General features: G+C 44.0%; 1 protein-coding gene across 8 annotated transcripts in view; it reads right to left on the bottom strand.

Annotated features, from left to right (window-relative positions):
- LOC112248629 (ras-specific guanine nucleotide-releasing factor RalGPS2) overlaps window positions 1-20,886 on the bottom strand; it is a 153,720-nt gene that overhangs the window by 64,944 nt on the left and 67,890 nt on the right. For all 8 annotated transcript variants that reach the window (XM_042319762.1, XM_042319752.1, XM_042319753.1 and 5 more), the window contains 4 exons: window positions 12,023-12,106; window positions 3,535-3,624; window positions 3,310-3,402; window positions 2,493-2,619 (listed from right to left, as the gene is read on the bottom strand). In XM_042319762.1, the coding sequence (XP_042175696.1) occupies window positions 2,493-2,619; window positions 3,310-3,402; window positions 3,535-3,624; window positions 12,023-12,106 (394 nt within the window). The remainder of the gene's footprint in view (window positions 1-2,492; window positions 2,620-3,309; window positions 3,403-3,534; window positions 3,625-12,022; window positions 12,107-20,886) is intronic.

Here is a 20,886-nt window from a genome sequence, read left to right as displayed (position 1 = left end):
AACAGACAGGGCGGGGGACATACTTTCCGTGTTAAAATGCTAAGCTTTCAGTTTTACTAAGATACGTCCTAAAGTTATGATTCTCCTCTGACCCAGGTCCCTAAGGAGCCATTAGTCTTTACACACACACACGCACAACACAGCTAGCACTGCAAGGATGATGAGCGAATGCACACACACACACAATATATAGGCATGCACACGCACACCGCTGCTGTATCTCTGGCTCCAATACTGTGGCTGTAGGTCATGGAAACAGAGGGAAATTGAAGAGAGTTGGTTTGGAAAGTTGGATAGCAACTTGGCCTAGTTCTCTCATCTGACACTTTGCCCTCATATTTCCATTACATTGGTTCCTCCACAGCCCAGCTCCAACCCTACTGCACCACACAGACACCTCGCCAATGGCCCTGGCACTATTCTGTGCAGCCAGGGATTTGCCTCAGAACATGGGTGACTCTTCTGTAACAGCCAATTCTGTAATGTCTGCAGCGTAAAGGGGTGAAAGAGTGGTTAAATCCAATTAGGTTTGAATATGTGTGTCCCTTTAGACACATACACAGCATATTGAATTCAACCAACTCATCTACTTATGTCAACAGGCCAAATGGAGACCAAACCATTGATTCCTATTCAAAATCTCAGACCACAGTGTGAATCTCAGGTCAGTGTGTGCGCAGGAGCGTGTGTGTGCCTCTTCCGGTACAGAAAGTCTGCTTAGCCATTTAAGCAGATGCTCTTATCCAGAGCGACTCACACCTTTGAGTACATACATTTTTCATACTTTTTGTTCCCCGCGAGAATCAAACTCACTATCCAGGCGTTGCAAGCGCCACGCTCTACCAACTGAGCCACACTGGAGTCAGCACTTCAACTGAAGATTACCCTATGACTCAATTCTTATATCCCATTCCCTCTTCTAATATCCCGGACTGTCACATCTCAGAAGTCATTGCCAAATCCCTTTCCCAGTACAAGGACTGACATAGAGCAAAGGCCCCTCATGACTACTGCCATGGATGCATTTGACTGCTTGTTGGGTTTTGTAAGGTAGCTACCTCAAATAAGCAATCTCCTGTAATCAGAGCAGCCTTTTGCCTGTTTGTACTATGAGTATTATACATCTCTGATTTGCACACACTCAGATGAATAAACCTCTCTCTCTAATAGCAGCAGGGTTCCACGGAACACCACACACTGGTTTGTTTTACTGTCCTTGTTGGGAGCAAACAATTGATTCCTATTCAAAATCTTATTTTCCCTAACCCTTAACCTACCCTAAACCTAAGTCTAACATAGCCCTTTTCCTTGTGGGGACCGGCGAAATGTCCCCACTTGTCAAAATGTTCCTCGTTTTACTATCCTTGTGAGTACTTCCGGTAAAAACAAAAACATACCACACACCCTCCACTGAGGGACACCACGGTTTGGAAACAGAGCAGAAACACAGCTTAAAACACCAGTGCAGTCATCACTAAGATGCCAGTCAGAGAGGGAAGTCAATCAATCACTCCCCACTCTGTGTACGCACACACACACACACGCAGGGTATGGCTGCTTCTACTGTATACAGAGAGTAGAGTGATTGTAAGAGAGAGCACCAATTCCTGCCTTTCCCCATTCATTTCTACCACAACAGGAACTACAGAGAATCACGAGTTTTACTAGAGCTAATAAAATAAGAAACCTTCCATCTAGTCCTCAAATGAAAAACAGAACAAACAAACACACACACAGAGAGTGGGAGTGAGGGGGAGGGAGTGGGGAAGAGAAAGAAAAAGAGAGATCGAGAGAAGACGGATGTGTTTTCCCCCTGTAGTTCATAGGGGATTCCTGGGCCTTGTTAGTGTTCAGTAAGACAGTCTGTGCTGCCAGCTCTCAAAGAGAAAAAGGAAAGAAAGAAAGGGGGAATAAATATAAAATGATGAAGCAGAGGAAAAATAAATAACATGTGACTTTTAATGATTTCTCCATGACTCATGTGTTTGTCCAGCTATGAGCGGCACATGGTGTTTCCGCTGCAGTCATTTAGCTGTGGCGCTGCGCCACGGCAAAAAAATATGGAACATGAAAGAAAATTCACATTTACTTCTCCTCTGCAAATGAGTAATGAATTGTAAAAACAGAGAACCCCATTATATATTTACCTAGTCGGCTTGTTGTTGTGCGTTCTATGCGAGATAAATATTTCTCTCAAGGCGCATTCAAGTGGCGATTGTCGCTCTCCCCATGGCATTCTCACAAACAGTCAATGCACAACAATTCTTAACGCAATCGTGGGGAACCTAGCTTTCCATTCATACTTTATTTCTCAACTCCAAAATATGCACAAATTGCATTTCTAGAGGTGGAAATGATATTTTAGATAGTGTCAGTATACTTTTATTTTCATTCATTTTAGAGTAGAAAGTCCTTTCAAAAAGTCTGAGCTTCTCAGTCCTTCTACATAAAATGGCAGGGAGAATGGCGACGGGAAAGTGTCTGCATCTTACCCAGGTACGGTATGCAGGAGTTCATGCTCTGGCTGCGTATGTAGTCTCTCAGACGCTTGTAGTTGTCTTCTTTGGCCATGAGGTACTCCAACCTCTCAAACGTTGCTTTGTCCTTCCGACTCAACAACTACACAGAGAGAGTTGAATTATTGTACACATACAGAGAATTAATTCAACATTCACAGACTAAATAAAAGTGGGAACATATGAAAGCAAGAGCCAAGTGAGAAAGTGCTAAAAAGAGGGGGGAAAGAGCTCAAATCTGGACGTAAGAAGCACAATATCCAGTCTGGAGCCAGGAATATTGTTGTGGCGGGAGAACTGGGGATCATTTCCCTGGAATGGCCTCGTTGTGATTCAAATTCATTCACTCTAATTTATTAATTTTCCGGTCACTTCAGAGTGCAATATAATACCGTGCATTACCCGGCAAGCAAAGTCTGGTTTTCAGCCTTGCCAGAAAGTGAGAGAGTGCGTAAGAGAGTAAGAGAGAAAGAGTGTGAGCGAGAGTGTGAGAGAAATAAAGCGAGAGAGTGACCAGTGTGCGGCGAGTGAGTGAGTTTATGTATGAGAGTTTATTTTTACAGGGACAGTGCACGTTAAATCAATGTTCTCGCTGAAGTTTCTGCACAGATGCTTCATATACACAAAACCATTACATATTCCAGTAATGACCATGTAATGACTTTTGACTGGTGAGATAAAGACCATTTACATCTGCCACTGCTCTACAACACACCGTCAAACACATGTTCAACCACATTTTCTGTAGCGTGCGGTTAGAGAAAGACCATTGCATGGACACACAGTAACTCACCGCCCACGTCTTGGAGAGTCTATAGATGGGAGCGCTTTGTAGACCCGACACCACAGCCATCACGGCATGCAGATTGTTTATGTCACACAGTTTCTGTTGGGAACAGAAAACACTCGAGATGTATACACACACACTTTTGCATTACTATAGGTTTATTGTCCACTCATGTGGAAATGAAACAATAATCTGTTGAGAATAAACAGAGTACAGGGTTGTGTTCCTTACCTTGGCAGTTCGGATGTACAGACTGAGTACCTCAGCTCTGATCTTCAGGGTCTGAGCATGAAGGATCTCCCTCACCACCCAGAAAGTTGTCTGGAGACACAATCAATCAATTTGTTATTTTGCATAGCACAAAGTGATTAACGGCCCCTGACACAGATGGTTAAACAGGACTTCCCAACAGAGTAGACAGACACACTCATACATGTGATTGCGGACTAAACAGCTATTTAACATCAGGTATAATGTTCCTTCAAGACAGACTCAGCCTACATCACACAGGTCAGATCACAACACAATGTCTACAGAGAAGCTCAACTAATGGGAATGTTCATCAGATTAGTTGTTCTGTCTGCAATGTGATCTTTGTGGGAAACAAGAGCACTGGAGAAGAGGGGTAGGAGGGCTACTGGAATGGAGGAAAGTTCACCAGACTCCAGCCAGTGGTGGAAGAAACTATTTTTAATAACCCCACTCTCCAAGTTAGGGATACTGTACCTCGTCTCAAAATAGGCCATCATTGCTGTCAACCATGAATGATAATTATTCACATTTTACCGGCGAAATGGCATCTGCATGCCAATCATTTGATCACAATCAGTTTCATGAGAATATGCATGTAGATCTTCTTGAATGACTGTTTTAGAGCAGATGGTGTTAAACTATTAGCCTATGGTTTGTAGATACCCATTAATCCCAGCAACCCGTTCCCACAGGAGGTTTTTTGCCTTATGGTAGGCCATCATTGTAAATAATAATTAGTTCTTAACTGACTTGCCTAGTTAAATAAAGGTTAAATAAAATACACTTCCAGTCATTGCCCTAACTAACACTAGTTAGCATTGGCTCGTGAAACTACCTCTAACTTCCTTCATACTGGAAACTGAGACATAAGGATGGTATCCCTTTAAGAATAGGATAGGAAATGCTGGTGATGATTTTACAATGTTCTGATTGGTCAAAGTGGTCAAGCCTCTGACCGGCCTCTGCAGTGCACACAAGTAGCCTACAGCTCTTCATTCTCGTCACCGCCAGAGAGGAGACATGGAAGAAACCACCATTTACCTACCTCTAGGTTGCTATAAATATTTATATGGTTTGTCATACTATAATTATGTAATTTGTGGTAATTAACTATAAATCATACATAAATGATCAGAATTCAAATTTCCAAAAATAGTTACCAGCTCTGTGTATATTTAAATTAAATTAAAAAATGAGGGAGCGCTGCTCCCCCATGATCCAGCAGCACTACACCAGCTGATGTATCAACAGCTACCCATAAAAGGTATTGTAAGAGAATGTGGTCAGAGTGTGTGAGAGATATCACTTTGTTCTGTCTGGGGGTTATGATCGATATATCAATTGGCCAAGAGCTCACTGACACAGCTCTCCTCTCATAGTAAAGCAAATAAGGTCAATGAATTGGTCAGTGTCTGGTCCAAGCACCCTCAGGAGAGAGGGAAGGGAAGAGAGGGAAGGGAAGAGGAATGGAAAGATGGAAGGAAGAGGAGTGGTAATGAGGGGAAAAGAAGCTGATATCAGGCATCCTGAGTCTTTTATAGTCTAAAGCAGTCTGTACACCGTGTTCCAGAGAGAAAGATAGAGGGGAGAGAGAGCAAGAGAGAAACAAATAGAAAACAGAAAAACATGGAAGGTCTGCGAAGAAAGACTATGTAAGCACCGTGGGTTGGGTGAACTAGAGAATGAACAGCACTTCATACAAAACTGCTCCAATGACAGAGGTATTTATCTCCTGAAATTTAAAGAAATCATTTCAGGATCTCTTTAACTGCATATGTTGAGGAGAAAAACAAATCAGCATTTTGTTAGGTGAAAACGTAGAGCTTGCTGCAGTGTGTCCTGGCCTGTCATACGACAAGTGACAATAGCTCCCACCATGTCATGACCCCTTCTAGATTTAATTTCTCAAATGTTGCCGTTTTCCTTTTTGTGTATTATTTATGTACAGTATAATTGTTTTTGTTGATATTAAAATTGTTTGTCACACATACTGTTCATTTGTGTCATACTTCATATACATTGCTTTGGCAACAGTGGCAAACACCCATTCATGCCAATAAAGCATTTATTTAATTGAATTGAGAGAGAAAGTATGTATGTAAGAGAGAGCGAGAGCCTGAGAGGAGAAAAAGAGAGAGATAGTGAGGAAGCGAGAGACAGACGGAGAGACAGAGTGATCAGTGTGGATCAGAGAGATCTAGAGCGGTGATGTCACCTAACCTACCCACAGGAAAAACAAAGGAAATATGCACTTCAAACGTATATCCTGCCTGTCTATGTAATAGACCAATACATCAATATGTCATCAACTATACACAATACTGATGCTCCTTGAAGTCAGCTTTTTCTATCCTTTACTTTCCCTGTGCAACCATCTCACTTCTCTGCATCCCTCTCTTACACTTCCAACTCGCTTGCTTCATCTTCAACTTTCCATCTCCCCAGGAGTCCCTCTCTTCCTCCCGCTCACTTTCCCTCTTCCCTTCTCCAAATCTTTAGGTCCTCCCTTCTTCAGAGTGTGTGTGATCATGGTTCTACTGTACGTGCAGGGTTGTGCAGATGATGAGAATCCCAGACAGGCCCAGAGGGGGGGAAGCAACATGGGGAAGGGAGGGGAAGGGCTGCTCTGGTTAACAGACTGACCAAACCCCCCACAGGGTCAGTGTGAGTGTGTGTGATATCAGCTTACTGCAGGTGGCTCTGCATAGAAAACCACTGTGGGAAAAATAATGTACTGCTACACTCCGGCACCAGAGGATCACAGCCATTCAAGAGATTAAAGTGGTTGGAGAGTTGCAGGGTGGTAACATAACTTTTTCCCCTCTAACATCCTCCACACACACACAACTTTGTTTTTGTGAATTATCAGGGTTTTTTGGGAAAGTAATACATGTATTCCCATCCCAAATCCTTATTTTCCAAACCCTTACCCTAACCCCAGACCTAACTCATAAACCTAATCCCCTAAACCTAAAATAGTGTGCGCGCGCCCTCATATGTCTATGTTTGCGCACTCTACAGGTCAGGCCAGAGGAAAGAGTAGAGGCTCTCAGTTGTCTTTCCAGTAGTGTTTATGATCTTATAAATCCCTGTTATTTCAGGCTGCTCTGTCCAACTCTGCAATCATCATAAATAACATGGAACATGGAGACACCAGCTGATAGCTGCGGATTAGTCCTGTAATAGGCGGAGTCTCTCATAAAAGCACCAGAGGACTGGAGAGTTTTTCGATAGCTCCATCTCACTGCCTGGGTGCTGAAGAGGCTACAGCTGGGTATGGCTAGGGTCAGGGGCTAATTTATTTTATACAAGAAGCACATTTTCCCCTCTCCTCCTGACTGCATGTGCTGCCATAGAAATAGAATGAATAGAATGGGCATCCCCATTCAAGTCAAGAATGGCATAATGGCTAGACTTGTGACCATTGCAAGGAGCAAAGCAGGAAATAAAAGCAGGAAGTAAAGGCAGGAAGTGTATCCATCAATACATGCTGTCATTTGTTATTTCAACATTACAAAAATGACATTCCATTGCATGAGGCACATCAGTTATTTGAATAAACATTCTACATGACCATGGAAATTATTGCATCACAATACCAGGCAGCCATTGCAAGAGTAGCCATGAGAATACTAGTCAAATAGAAGTGTTAAAAGAGGTCTATTGAACTTGAACAGAACAATGGAATAGCAATTGAAATGCGTTGGGGAAAGGGCTGTGGGGGAAAGATCCTGAGTCGCCTCATTGACCCCCAGAAAAATTTGCTTACCTTTAGGCTAGTGTATTTCACACTATGTTGAGGCAAATATCTGTGTTTAATGCTTGTATGGATGTCAACCCCAACACATGTTCATGTCATTGTTACCAATAAACTGCATTACAGTTTTAAAAAATGACTCACACCAAAGATGTCTGTATGCTAGCTAACCAGCTTATACCAACAGAAGTTAGCATTTAGCAGTCACTTCTTCTAAACATTAAAATTAACAATTTCTACATGTCACGGCTCACAACACCATTATCCCAGAAATCCTAGACCCACTCCAATTTGCATACTGCCCCAACAGATCCCCAGATGATGAAATCTATACACTCCACACTGCCCTTTCCCACCTGGACAAAAGGAACACCTATGTGAGAATGCTGTTTATTGACTACAGCTCAGCACCATAGTGCCCTCAAAGCTCATCACTAAGCTAAGGACCCTGGGACTAAACGCCTCCATCTGCAAATGGATCCTGGAATTCTTGACGGGCCACCCCCAGGTGGTAACGGTAGATAACACATCCCCCACACTGATCCTCAATAAAACAGTGGTAGGCCTGATCACCGACAACGATGAGATTGACCTCCTCCCTATAGTCTGAGACCTGGCCGTGTGGTACTAGGACAACAACCTCAAAAAGTTCTACACCCTCAAAAGGTTCTACAGTTGCACCATCGAGAGCATCCTTACTGGTTGCATCATTGCCTGGTATGGCAACGGCTCTGCCTCCGGCCACAAGGCACTACAGTGGGTAGTGCGTATGGCCCAGTACATCATTGGGGCCAAGCTTCCTGCCATCCAGGATCTCTATACCAGGCGGTCTCAGAGGAAGGCCCTAAAAATTGTCAAAGACCCCAACCGCCCTGGTCAGACTGTTCTCTCTGCTACCGCACGGCAAGCGGTGCCGGAGCGTCAAGTCTAGGTCCAAAGGAGTTCTTAACAGCTTCTACCCCCAAGCCATAAAAGACTCCTGAACAGCTAAACAAATGGCTACCCAGACGACCCCCTCTCTCTTTTACACTGCTGCTACCCTGTATTATCTATGCAGTCACTTTACCTCTACATATTACCTCAACTAACCAGTGTCGCACCTTGACTCTGTACCGGTACCCCCTGTATATAGCCTCGCTATTGTTAATTTACTGCTGATTTTTTTTTTTATTCATCTATTTTTTACTTGACAAGTACTTTTCTTAAAACTGCATTGTTGGTTAAGGGCTTGTAAGTAAGCATTTCACTGTTCTACACCTGTTGTATTCAGAGCATGTGACAAATAACATTTGATTTGAAAACAGACAACAATATCCAAATCGGCCCTAAGCAACCACATTGTGGGCCTGTTACAATACATAAATCATGAAGGATTTGAGGAATATCCACTTTGTTAGATCATATTTATTGAATGTGCGCCAATCTGGTCAATGGAATGTCTGCGTTCCATTGACGCCTTAACACATTTATTGCCAGGGTTAGAGGTTCCAAGCTCTATTCATATGTGAGCTGCTGCAAGGAAGGGGGCGTTGCCTAGACAACCAAAGACTTGTTTGCTACAACACCTTGCTTGTTTCACATTGTTACTGGAGAAACCGACACAACCGAACGAATGCCCTGCCGTCCTGTCTTCCGTCAGCTGTTCATTCCACACACAAAAACGTTAATGGTTATTTTATTTTCAAGACCGTGTTCATCCATAACCGTCAGTTACACGGTTATATGGTAATAGTGCCAGCCTTAGCCCTCACACCTGTAGACTTCCAGTCATTGCGCTAACACTCTTTTGCATTGGCTCGTGAAATGAACGCCAACTCCATTCATACTGCACACAGAGACATAAAAATGGTATCCACAAGTTCATCCGACTCTGGGTAAGTAGAACAAACAAATATTGCCGTATCTCTTTAAAATAGCCCCTCCGTTACCGCCAGCCTTACCTCAGTCAACTCCCAGGGCCTCTCCAGCTATACCTCAGTCAACTCCCAGGGCCTCTCCAGCCATACCTCAGTCAACTCCCAGGGCCTCTCCAGCCATACCTCAGTCAACTCCCAGGGCCTCTCCAGCCATACCTCAGTCAACTCCCAGGGCCTCTCCAGCCATACCTCAGTCAACTCCCAGGGCCTCTCCAGCCATACCTCAGTCAACTCCCAGGGCCTCTCCAGCCATACCTCAGTCAACTCCCAGGGCCTCTCCAGCCATACCTCAGTCAACTCCCAGGGCCCCTCCAGCCTTACCCCAGGGCCCCTCCAGCCTTACCCCAGGGCCCCTCCAGCCTTACCCCAGGGCCCCTCCAGCCTTACCCCAGGGCCCCTCCAGCCTTACCCCAGGGCCCCTCCAGCCTTACCCCAGGGCCCCTCCAGCCTTACCCCAGGGCCCCTCCAGCCTTACCCCAGGGCCCCTCCAGCCCGCTCTAGCCTTACCTCAGCCCCCATTCACCCAGAACATTATCTACCCTTCTCCAATCTTCTTTAGCTCTACACCTAACCTCCCCAATCCCCTTTAATCCTTTTCACTTCATCCCTAAACCATCCTTTCCTCCCCTTTCCACTACATCCCACTCTATACCTACCCCTCGCCAGTCATACCAAACTACACTACATAACCAAAAGTATGTGGGCACCTGCTAATCAAACATCTCATTCCAAACAGTTGACCGGGGTTTTACAGTTTGACAAACTGACTTGTTGGAAAGGTGGCATCCTCTGATGGTGCCACGTTGAAAGTCACTGAGCTCTTCAGTAAGGCCATTCTACTGCCAATGTTTGTCTATGGAGATTGTATGGCTGTGTGCTCGACTTTCTGGAACTATCAGCAACGGGTGTAGCTGAAATAGTTTTGTATATCGGGTGTATATACTCATTCCAAAACCTTAACCTATCCAGTGTTTTCAAAACAACATGAAGAAATGGAAAAGCAGTAATGGAGATAGCTCAAATCCTTTCCCAACAAAGCAGAGATCTTTATTTTTTTCAAATAGGGAAAATAAATGCATTATTTGTATTTTTTTAAAGAATTCTACTTTTTACCTCCTTTTCTCCCCAATTTTGTGATAACTTATTGGTACAGTAGTTAGTCTTGTCGCTGCAACTCCCGTACGCACTCGGGAGAGGCGAAGGTCGAGAGCCATGCATCCCCCGAAACACAACTCAACCAAGCCGCACTGATTTTTGACACAGTGCTCGCTTAACCTGGAAGACAGCCGCACCAATGTGTCGGAGGAAACACTGTACACCTGGCGACCGTGTCAGCGTGCATGCGCCCGGCCCGCCACAGGAGTTTCTAGAGCGTGATGGGACAAAGACATCTCGGCCGGCCAAACCCTACCCTAACCCAGACGACACAGCCTGGGATCGAACCCGGATCGGTAGTGACACCTCTAGCACTAACTTGGCTATATACATGGTGTACCAGTACAGAGTCGATGTGCAGGGACACGAGGTAATTGAGGTAGATATGCACAAATAGGTAGGGGTAAAGTGACTAGGCAACAGGATAGATAATAAACAGTAACAGCAGCGTATGTGACGAGTCAAAAGAGTTAGTGCAGAAAAGGTCAATGCAGATAGTTAATAATTATTCTGGTTTGCCATTTATCTAACAACCTATGGGTTTGAGCTTGAGCATTACTGAAAGATGGCAGCCTTCCCCTTGTCATCCAAAGCCTGCTGCCAATAACAGAGTTGAAGGAAGACTGCTAAGACTGGAGCTCATGCTAAGGACCTCTCCCTGCCTAAGCCCCATTATTCACAAGGCTCCTTTTACTTGGCTGATGCCTGCCGGCCGGCTGGCCCTGTGATGTGCAGCTAACTAACATCTGTAACGGCCGTTTGGGGAACTTTCCACAGAAACACATTCCTCTAACATCATCTCATACGGAGTCTGCAGGGTCTTAAAGACACTCTTAAAGGGGCAGGGAGAAGATGGAGGGTAGTAAAGACACTCAAATGGACAGGGGGAGAGACCGGGGAGATGGGAGAGAGGAAAAGGGGAAGAAGGAGACACGGAGCAGGATAAAAGGGTAAGGCTGCCTGTGAGTCATTAGAGGGCTTCCTGCTGATGACATCACACGTGAACTCAATTGTACTCATGCACACGCTCTCAAAACACAAATACCCAAATGTACTAAAACCATGCACAAACACATTATCAGACCACAGAGAAACATATCCAAACAGTTTAAACAAACACCAGAGACAGTGAAGGCCAGCTAAGGACAGGGTGTTGAGAAAGAAAGTCTCTCAGGTCTCTTCAGTGTTTATTAGCCATATCAGGGACAGAACCCAGTCTGATGAGACCGATAGGATTTGAGAGACCGAGAGAGAAAGAGCAGGCTAAGACAATAGGACAAATGGGATATTTTTAGATGATGGATTGTGTCGTATTCAGGGCTCTAAAGGCCCAAAGTGTCAGGTACAGAATACAGACGAATGCACTGCTGTGAGATATGTCAATGGAGTGTGTGTGTGTGTTCCCTTGCAAGATGAGTCAACAAGTCAGCAGGAGGTATGTTTTGTTACCATGACACCCTCCAAGCTCCAAAACAAAGGATTAGGAAAGAGAGGATGATTTGGGATGTGGTGAGAGAAGAGGAGGAAAGAGGAGAGGATTTAATCTCTCCATTACTTGCTCGCCAAAGCTCATAACTCAGCTCCAGGGGAACATTTCTCCCCCTATCCACCCCCACTTTTCTGCCTGTGTGTGCATTACCTGGTTGAACCTGCGGGTGAAGGCCACAGCATTAGGGGCAGAGCTGTGCTTCTCCTTCTTGTTCCAGCCACAACTTGACAGCTCCTAAACACACAAACATACACACTTAGCTAGAAGTGTACATAAACACAGTCACAGATTTACATGGTGCACGCATCCACAGGTTCAGCAGCTCCTAAATAAGTCATTAACACAGATTTATACAAAGCACACTCCGGGACAAAAAACAGATGGTCTTGAACGGAGTAAAGAGTTAGTGTATTCCACCAAGGACAAAGTCAGTCTGTTCTTAACAGTTCACTGAGAGGGGATGGGGCACATTGGGACACGATAAGAAGTGTGAGAGAGAAGTAGGTGTTTTAGGTCAGAAACAGAGAGCTGAAGGGTAGCAGTGTCAGAGTTGTCATAAGGGTAAGTAACTATCCCAATCAGAGGGGAGCAGTTGATAATGGTGCACTTGGACTCTGAACTGGCCCTGAGAGAATGGAGACCACAGAGACTGACAGAGCAGGAAGAAGAGAGCCCTCTCTGGATCAGGGGTATTATTAGGGGGTCAGGGACATTATCAGGGGGCCAGAGATTTGCCAGGGGGCAATGGACACAGTGATGGAACAGTAGGAAAACGTGTTGTATTCTCTATTAATCAGCTGAACTATTCTCTTGATGACCACCTCCGAGACTGGCTGCCTGATTGTCTGTCTGGAAGCAACAACCTCCTTCACCACTAGCTCCAAACAATCTGGCCCAGTGAGCTACACACACACCCTGGCCAAATAAATCATGTGCAATGGCCCTGTGTGTGTTTCTGTGTGGAGGGGAACAAGTATTTCACAGATATTAAAAACAGTGTGTGAGTGGGTGCTTTCAAACTTCAGCATCATCAGTTCTAAGAAAGCAGAGATGGCGTCCCCTGTATTGAGTACAACAGGAGCCGAGCGGCGCTTGGTGGGTTGGAGAGGAGAGAGACCGAGAGCAAAGAGGAGGAAAGGGAGAGAGAGAGAGAGAGAGAGAGAGAGAGAGAGAGAGAGAGCAGAGGTCCAGAGCCTCATGACAGCAGCTTTTAGCAGGCCTCTGTAAACTGTTAAACTGCTGCCCTGACAGACACTCTACACCACTGAGTGTGAACCCCTTTGTGTGTGTGTGTGTGTGTGTGTGTGTGTGTGTGTGTGTGTGTGTGTGTGTGTGTGTGTGTGTGTGTGTATGTAGTAGCCCAGTAGTGCCAGCTGTCACATCTCTTACAGCACTCATTTATTTAACCTTCACTCTTCCTTAAACATACGCTCCCCTCTGGCTGTCACTCATCCCCTCCATCCCACTCTTGTTATCCACCATTCTCCTTCCCCATCTCCTAATAATGGCTCCCAGATTGGGATGTTCCATTAGGAGACTGAGTTAGAGCGAGCGGGAGAGAGATGGATATACAATAAAGGACTATTGTAGATCCCAGGGGAAGACAATTGTAGTGAAAACATCTCATATGAGATGTTATTTATTATCACACACTTAACTTTTTGGTCCACCAGCAAATGTTGCAGGTAAATGGAAAAATATTTTTTTAGCTAAAATGACACCAACAAAAACATGAAGAAAAAAAGAACAGACATGCTTGGTAATGTTTCTAAAACAATACTTGTATTACTATTAAGAACTAAATGTGGTATTTTTTTAAATGTCATTTTAAGACCCGAGTCTTGACGAGATAAAAATGTTCACCTGCCCCTGGAGGTAGTAACTGTGGGAATGGGACTCGAGTCCTGTCTGTGCCTGTGTGATTGAGTATGTCTAGGAGAAGAGTGGTCTTCTCTTCCCTGCTAGTTGAAACAGAAAATAGAAACTACGTAAATAGCCAAGAAACAAGGACAAAGTCTCACTTCTGTCGACTTTCGTTTCAAGTAAACTTGACCAACTTTTATGCCTGTGCTTCTAAAATATGTATCTTTCACTCAGCTCTTCACGTGTGCACATCAGCCCCCACCAAGCAGTGTTGCAGCGAGAGGTGGAATAGGCTATATACGGACGGTTCGTAGTTTTGACTTTATGCGATTCATTTACCAGCTATAAAACAAAACGAGGGAAATACTTTGAAAACAGCATTTATTTTTACTATAAATGTAATGATACTTAACTATTTTTATTCACAAATGCGATTGAAATGCTTTCACAGTGGAGCCTGACCACCCGCCAACGTGGCTGGTGAAATAGCCAATAACTAAATCTACCTGCACTTGGCAGGTGTTAATTTTAGGCCCTGCACACACACACTATTAAACCTTGAATAAGCACAATTCAATAGAAATATTTCACTAGGTCTCATAACACCTGACAGTGTGGGGGTTTAACTCACTCCATCCACCAGCAGTATAGAAGGCAGCAACCAGCCACCTGCCATTCCCTCATAACCTTTACCTAAAACTTTATAACTAACCCAACAACACATTCCTCTCATTTGAACTAAAGGAAACCCTAAATGATACCTCATAACAGAAAGTGCCCTACTTACAATGCTATCTCATAAGCTGTCCCAATTACAACCAGTGTGTGTAAAATCAGCAGGGAACTGTTGTACAGCTAATTCAAAAGCAGTTACGACTTTATAACGTTATCATCCCTTTTCACTCTATAGGCATTAAAAACAACACAGAGCTTTAAAACAGCTCAACACGGATGGCCCTTTAGTGCCTGGGTTTGACGAGGTGGTCCTGGTGAGTGTGTGAAGAGAGGTTTGACGAGGTAGAAGCGTTCAGTAGAGAAATTTAATGGGGCTAGTAAAGTGCAGTCAGCCTGCTGAAACAAACCACAGATGGGTTTCACTAGTTTCCACAATGTCCTGGCCTAGGGGTGGTCGCCAGGGTCAAGTACCAGAATCAAAGTCAGAGAATCAATCAATGATATTACCCTAACAAACATCTCCAGTCTGTTGTGTAACACCATTTGCCACTTGGTCCATTTGATTTGTCATGTCTGAGCCATGCCTTTGTCGAATCTGTGACATTGCCTTGCGCTTTGAGCGAACATTTGCATTAAAGCAACATGATTATTTGAGATGCAGTGGTTGTCTTGGCGGTTGTAGTTGGTCCCAGCCCAGTCCTACCCTCACCGCTTTCTAGTTCTAAAATCAGCAATACACACACCCCTGACTGACTGACAGATGATTCCACAGCATGTATTTTGAAGTCCTCACACACACACACACAGCTAAAGCAGCTCCAGCCAAACCACTAACAGAGCCGATCTAATGTGAGATACCACAGCCACTTCTCTGCTCTGGGCCTCGTTTCAGTCAACACAGTGGAAACCTGGACCTCCACACACCCTGTGGACCAGACCAGAACGAGAGAATCAGCTGGAGCTAGAGGAGAGAGGGAGAGAGGGAGAGAGAGAGAGAGGGAGAGAGAAAGGAGGGGAGTGGGAGGTTGACTAAGGTTGACAGCAATCGTAATGGAAAGTAACTTGTGTGTGGTAAAATTACATCCAGGCCTGTGCTGTAATGCCAGGAGACGGAAAGGCAGTAAGAGACAATCCTAATTGCCTGAGTGGCAGTCTTCTGAATACCACAAAAACATTACCTACAGTGCTGACGACTGATTGGCATTCAGACCATTACCTCGCCTGCCTCTAGGAAGACCTATGAAATGTTGGTGTAAAAATGCATCTCTCAGACAGTGCTTCATTCCCTAGCGCCAGACCCCTGTTAGCTAGTGTTATATGTTAGGTGGTGGTTAGTTCATCATATCCTGCGAATATGTATGCATCCCTATTCCCTACATGGCTGGTTTTACATGACGTGTAGGAGATGGGTTTTCCAGAAACGATAGGCCTATAATGTCTGTTATACTCCTATCCTGTTCACTTTCCCACACAGCTAATGTCATGGCTCATAAAATGGTATGAGAGGAGCGATGTGATCAGACACAAACACGTAGACCAGCGGTTCCCAAACTAGGTGTCACCTGATATGAAAATAGGATCACGGGAGAATTGTCAAAATCCAGAAGAAAAAAAAAGGTATACATAAAAATATATACAGTTGAAGTCAGAAGTTTACATACACCTTAGCCAAATACATTTAAACTGAGTTTCACAATTCCTGACATTTAATCCTAGTAAAAATTCACTGTCTTAGGTCAGTTAGGATCACCACTTTATTTTAAGAATGTGAAATGTCAGAATAATAGTAGAGTTATTTATTTCAGCTTTGATTTCTTTCATCACATTCCCAGTGGGTCAGATGTTTACATACACTCAATTAGTATTTGGTAGCACTGCATTTAAATTGTTTAACTTGGGTCAAATGCTTTGGGTAGCCTTCCACAAGCTTCCCACAATAAGTTGGGTGAATTTTGGACCATTCCTCCTGACAGAGCTTGTGTAACTGAGTCAGGTTTGTAGGCCTCCTTGCTGCACATGCCATTTCAATTCTGCTTACAAATGTTCTATAGGATTGAGGTCAGGGCTTTGTGATGGCCACTCCAATACCTTGACTGATATCAACATCATTTTCCTTCCTCATGATGCCATCTATTTTGTGAAGTGCACCAGTCCCTCCTGCAGCAAAGCACCCACACAACTAGATGCTGCCAACCCCGTGCTTCCCGGGTTGGGATGGAGTTCTTCAGCTTGCAAGCGTCTTGCAAGCATCCATAACGATGGTCATTATGGCCAAAATAGTTATATTTTTGTTTCATCAGACCAGAGGACATTTGTCCAAAAAGTACAATCTTTGTCCCCATGTGCAGTTGCAAACCGTAGTCTGGCTTTTTTAATGATGCTTTTGGAGCAGTGGCTTCTTCCTTGCGGAGTGGCCATTCAGGTAATGTCGATATAGGACTCTTTACTGTGGATATAGACACTTTAGTACCGGTTTCCCCCAGTATCTTCACAAGGTTCTTTGCTGTTGTTCTGGGATTGATTTGCGCTTTTCGCACCAAAGTATGTTCATCTCTAGGAGACAGAACGAGTCTCTTCCCTGAGCGGTATGACGGCTGTGTGCTCCCATGGGGATTAAACTTGCGTAATATTGTTTGTACAGATGAACGTGGTACCTTCAGGCATTTGGAAATTGCTCCCAAGGATGAACCAGACTTGTGGTGGTCTACAATTTTTTTCTGAGGTCTTGGCTGATTTCTTTTGATTTTCCCATGATGTCAAGCAAAGAGGTACTGAGTTTGGAGGTAGGCATTGAAATACATCCACAGGTACACATCCAAATGATTCATTTACTGGAATTTTCCAAGCGGTTTAAAGACACAGTCAACTTAGTGTATGTAAACTTCTGACCCACTGGAATTGTGATACAGTGAATTAATCTGTCTGTAAATAATTGTGGGAAAAATGACTTGTCATGCACAAAGTAGATGTCCTAACAGACTTGTCAAAACTAGAGTTTGTTAAACAAGAAATTTGTGGAGTGGTTTAAAAACAATGACTCCAACCTAAGTGCATGTAAACTTCTGACTTCAACTGTAGTAACCAAAAAAGTTTGTTAATTTTCTTCAAAGTAGCCACCCTTTGCCTTGATGATAGCTTTGCACATGCTTGTCAGTCTCTCAACCAGCTTCATAACCCAACACACCTCCAGGCTGTGTCAAGGCTTTTTGACCAAGAAGAAAAGTGGAGTGCTGCATCAGATGTCCTGGCCTCCACAATCACCTGACCTCAACCCAATTGAGATGGTTTGGGATGAGTTGAACCGCAGAGTGAATGAAAATCAGCCAACAAGTGCTCAGCATATGTGGGAACTCCTTCATGACTGTTGGAAAAGTATTCCAGGTGAAGCTGGTTGAGAGAATGCCAAGAGAGTGCAAAGTTGTCATCAAGGAAAAGGGTGGCTACTTTGAAGAAACTCAAATATATTTTCATTTGTTAAACACTTTTGGTTACTACATGATTCCATATCTGCTATTTCATAGTTTTGATGTCTTCACTATTATTCTTCAATGTACAAAATAGTACAATTATTATTAATAACCCTTGAATGAGTAAGTGTCCAAACTTTTGACTGGTACTGTATGTGATCTTTAAACTATGAGTGCCCTGGTCCATGTTTGGGAGAAGTTGAGCGTGTTTTCTATTTCCAGTGTGTCTCTGTCTGTGTGTGGTGGGTACAGACTTCTAAGGGAACTGGCATACCACTCAGCGGTATGTATTAGAGCTATCTGATGCCACTTCCCTACAAGCCAAAAACAATCTCTGCCCGCCAAAACCTAATTTACTTCCCCTGCTGTTGATGTAACCACAGGGTAAAAACATGTCTCTTTTACGCTAGTTCTCTCTTGCACTGCTCATGTTTCAGCACCAAAACAGACAGATGAGCATAAAGAGAGATGGAGCTACAGAGAGAGAGGAGGACAGAGACAACAGGATGAAATGCTATCTACAGTCTCTCTAGCCCGGATCCAATCGGACCCACGTCACTCTTCTCTAACCAGAACCAGACCTGGTCAGGGCTAGAAATAACTTTTCATAAAACGGCGCTTGTAAACTACACTAGAAAGACATGGCTTCAGTTACACGTTTTCAGCAGCTCAACAACTTCTTTCCCCCTCTATGAATCTGTCTCTTTTTTCATATAGTTTTCCAATTCCCAGAAAACAGGTCCAGAAGCTGTTGAGGGAGACTCAGAGGACTGGATGTCACTGTCATCTTACACGTCCAATAGCCTACCAGCTACCTAAAGCACCTGTGGAGGACAGTGAGCTGAAACATTTAACGTGTTGCAAATTATGAAATCGATAGAGTGGAAGATTCCCTGTTCTATTGGAAAGGTGGAACATAATAAACTCAGCAAAAAAAAGAAACATCCTCTCACTGTAAACTGCGTTTATTTTCAGCAAACTTAACATGTGTAAATATTTGTGTGAACATAAACAAGATTCAACAACAGACAAACTGAACAAGTTCCACAGACATGTGACTAACAGAAATGGAATAATGTGTCCCTGGGGGGTCAAAATGAAATGTAAGTCAGTTTCTGGTGCGGCCACCAGCTGCATTAAGTACTGCAGTACATCTAATCCTCATGGACTGCACCAGATTTGCCAGTTCTTGATGTGAGATGTGACCCCACTCTTCCACCAAGGCACCTGCAAGTTCCCGGACATTTCTGGGGGGAATGGACCTAGCCCTCACCCTCTGATCCAACAGGCCCCAGATGTGCACAACAGGATTGAGATCTGGGCTCTTCGCTGGCGATGGCAGAACACTGACATTACTGCCTTGCAGGAAATCACGCACAGGACGAGCAGTATGGCTGGTGGCATTGTCATGCAGGAGGGTCATGTCAGGATGAGCCTGCAGGAAGGGTACCACATGAGGGAGGAGGATGTCTTCCCTGTAACGCACAGCGTTGAGATTGCCTGCAATGACAACAACCTCAATACGATGATGCGGTGACACACCGCCCCAGACCATGACTGACCAGTCCTGTCTGGTCCGGCAAGGATGGGTTTGTGCCCATAGGCGATGTTGTTGCCTGTGTGGTCTGGTGAGGACCTGCCTTACAACAGGCCTACAAGTCCTCAGTCCAGCCTCTCTCAGCCTATTGAGGACAGTCTGAGCACCGATGGAGGGATTGTGCATTCCTGGTGTAACTCGGGCAGTTGTTTTTGCCATCCTGTACCTGTCCCGCAGGTGTGATGTTCGGATGTACCAATCCTGTGCAGGTGTTGTTACACGTGGTCTGCAACTGCAAGGACGATCGGCTATCCGCCCTGACTCCCTGTAGAGCTGTCTTAGGTGTCTCACAGTACAAATATTGTAATTTATTGCCCTGGCCACATCTGCAGTCCTCATGCCTCCTTGCAGCATGACTAAGTCACATTCACACAGATGAGCAAGGACCCTGGGCATCTTTCTTTTGGTGTTTTTCAGAATCAGTAGAAAGGCCTCTTTAGTGTCCTACGTTTTCATAACTGTGACCTTAATTGCCTACCGTCTGTAAGCTGTTAGTGTCTTAACGACCATTCCAGAGCTGCATGTGCATTAATTGTTTATGGTTCATTGAACAAGCATGGGAAACAGTGTTTAAACCCTTTACAATGAAGATTTGTGAAGTTATTTGGATTTTTACGAATGATCCTTGAAATACATGGTTGTTTCTTTTTTGTTGAGTTTATAAGAGAAGACACCTCACTGGACACACTGGTTGAACCAACGTTGTTCGTACGTAATTTCAAAGGAATTATGTTGAACCAACATAAAATAAATGTTGAAATCTGTGCCCAGTGGGACAATACTACAGATAAACCAGTCAGTCCCCTCTTACACTTCGCTCTGTGGCTTCACTCCATCTCCTCCAGGGAGAAACTTTACTTTCAGGCTCAAATCAAACCATCTGCTTCATGTCAGTTCTTGCATCATAATGGTCATGTCTGGCTTAATCACACACATTCTTGTAAATGGACCACTGTGTTCTTGATAAAAGCAATAATGTCTGATTTAACCACTCTGCTATGAAAGGAGGTTGATGCCAAGCGCAGTGTTTTCCACAAGCACATGGCATAGTCAGCCAAATAGAAAAAGGTAGACCGCCAGGATTCCCCGAGTCGGGGTTAAGAATCTTTTGCTGAACAAGCTCTATTTTGGTGGCCTCTGGTACATTTTAATGCCTTGATTCCATGTGAAATACACAGCAATATTATTGAATACTTTGAGTTTCTCACAAATTTGAAAATAATTCATACATTACTGAAAATGTATGAATTCCTTTTATTGTTAGTTTTTTTGGAAATCATCTAGGCCTATATGATCTATACTATTTTCGAAGTAAGAGAACATTACAACTTTATTTTTTTTTACATTTAACTGGTCTTATATTGAGACTAAAGTATTTTATGGGAAGATATGAATTGACAATGTTTTTTTCT

Source organism: Oncorhynchus tshawytscha, linkage group LG01 (genome assembly GCF_018296145.1).
Source record: "Oncorhynchus tshawytscha isolate Ot180627B linkage group LG01, Otsh_v2.0, whole genome shotgun sequence".
NCBI classification, from domain to species: Eukaryota; Metazoa; Chordata; class Actinopteri; order Salmoniformes; family Salmonidae; genus Oncorhynchus; species Oncorhynchus tshawytscha.
The sequence above is the reverse complement of the archived record's forward strand: the minus strand, read 5'-3'. Positions and strand labels throughout refer to the sequence as shown.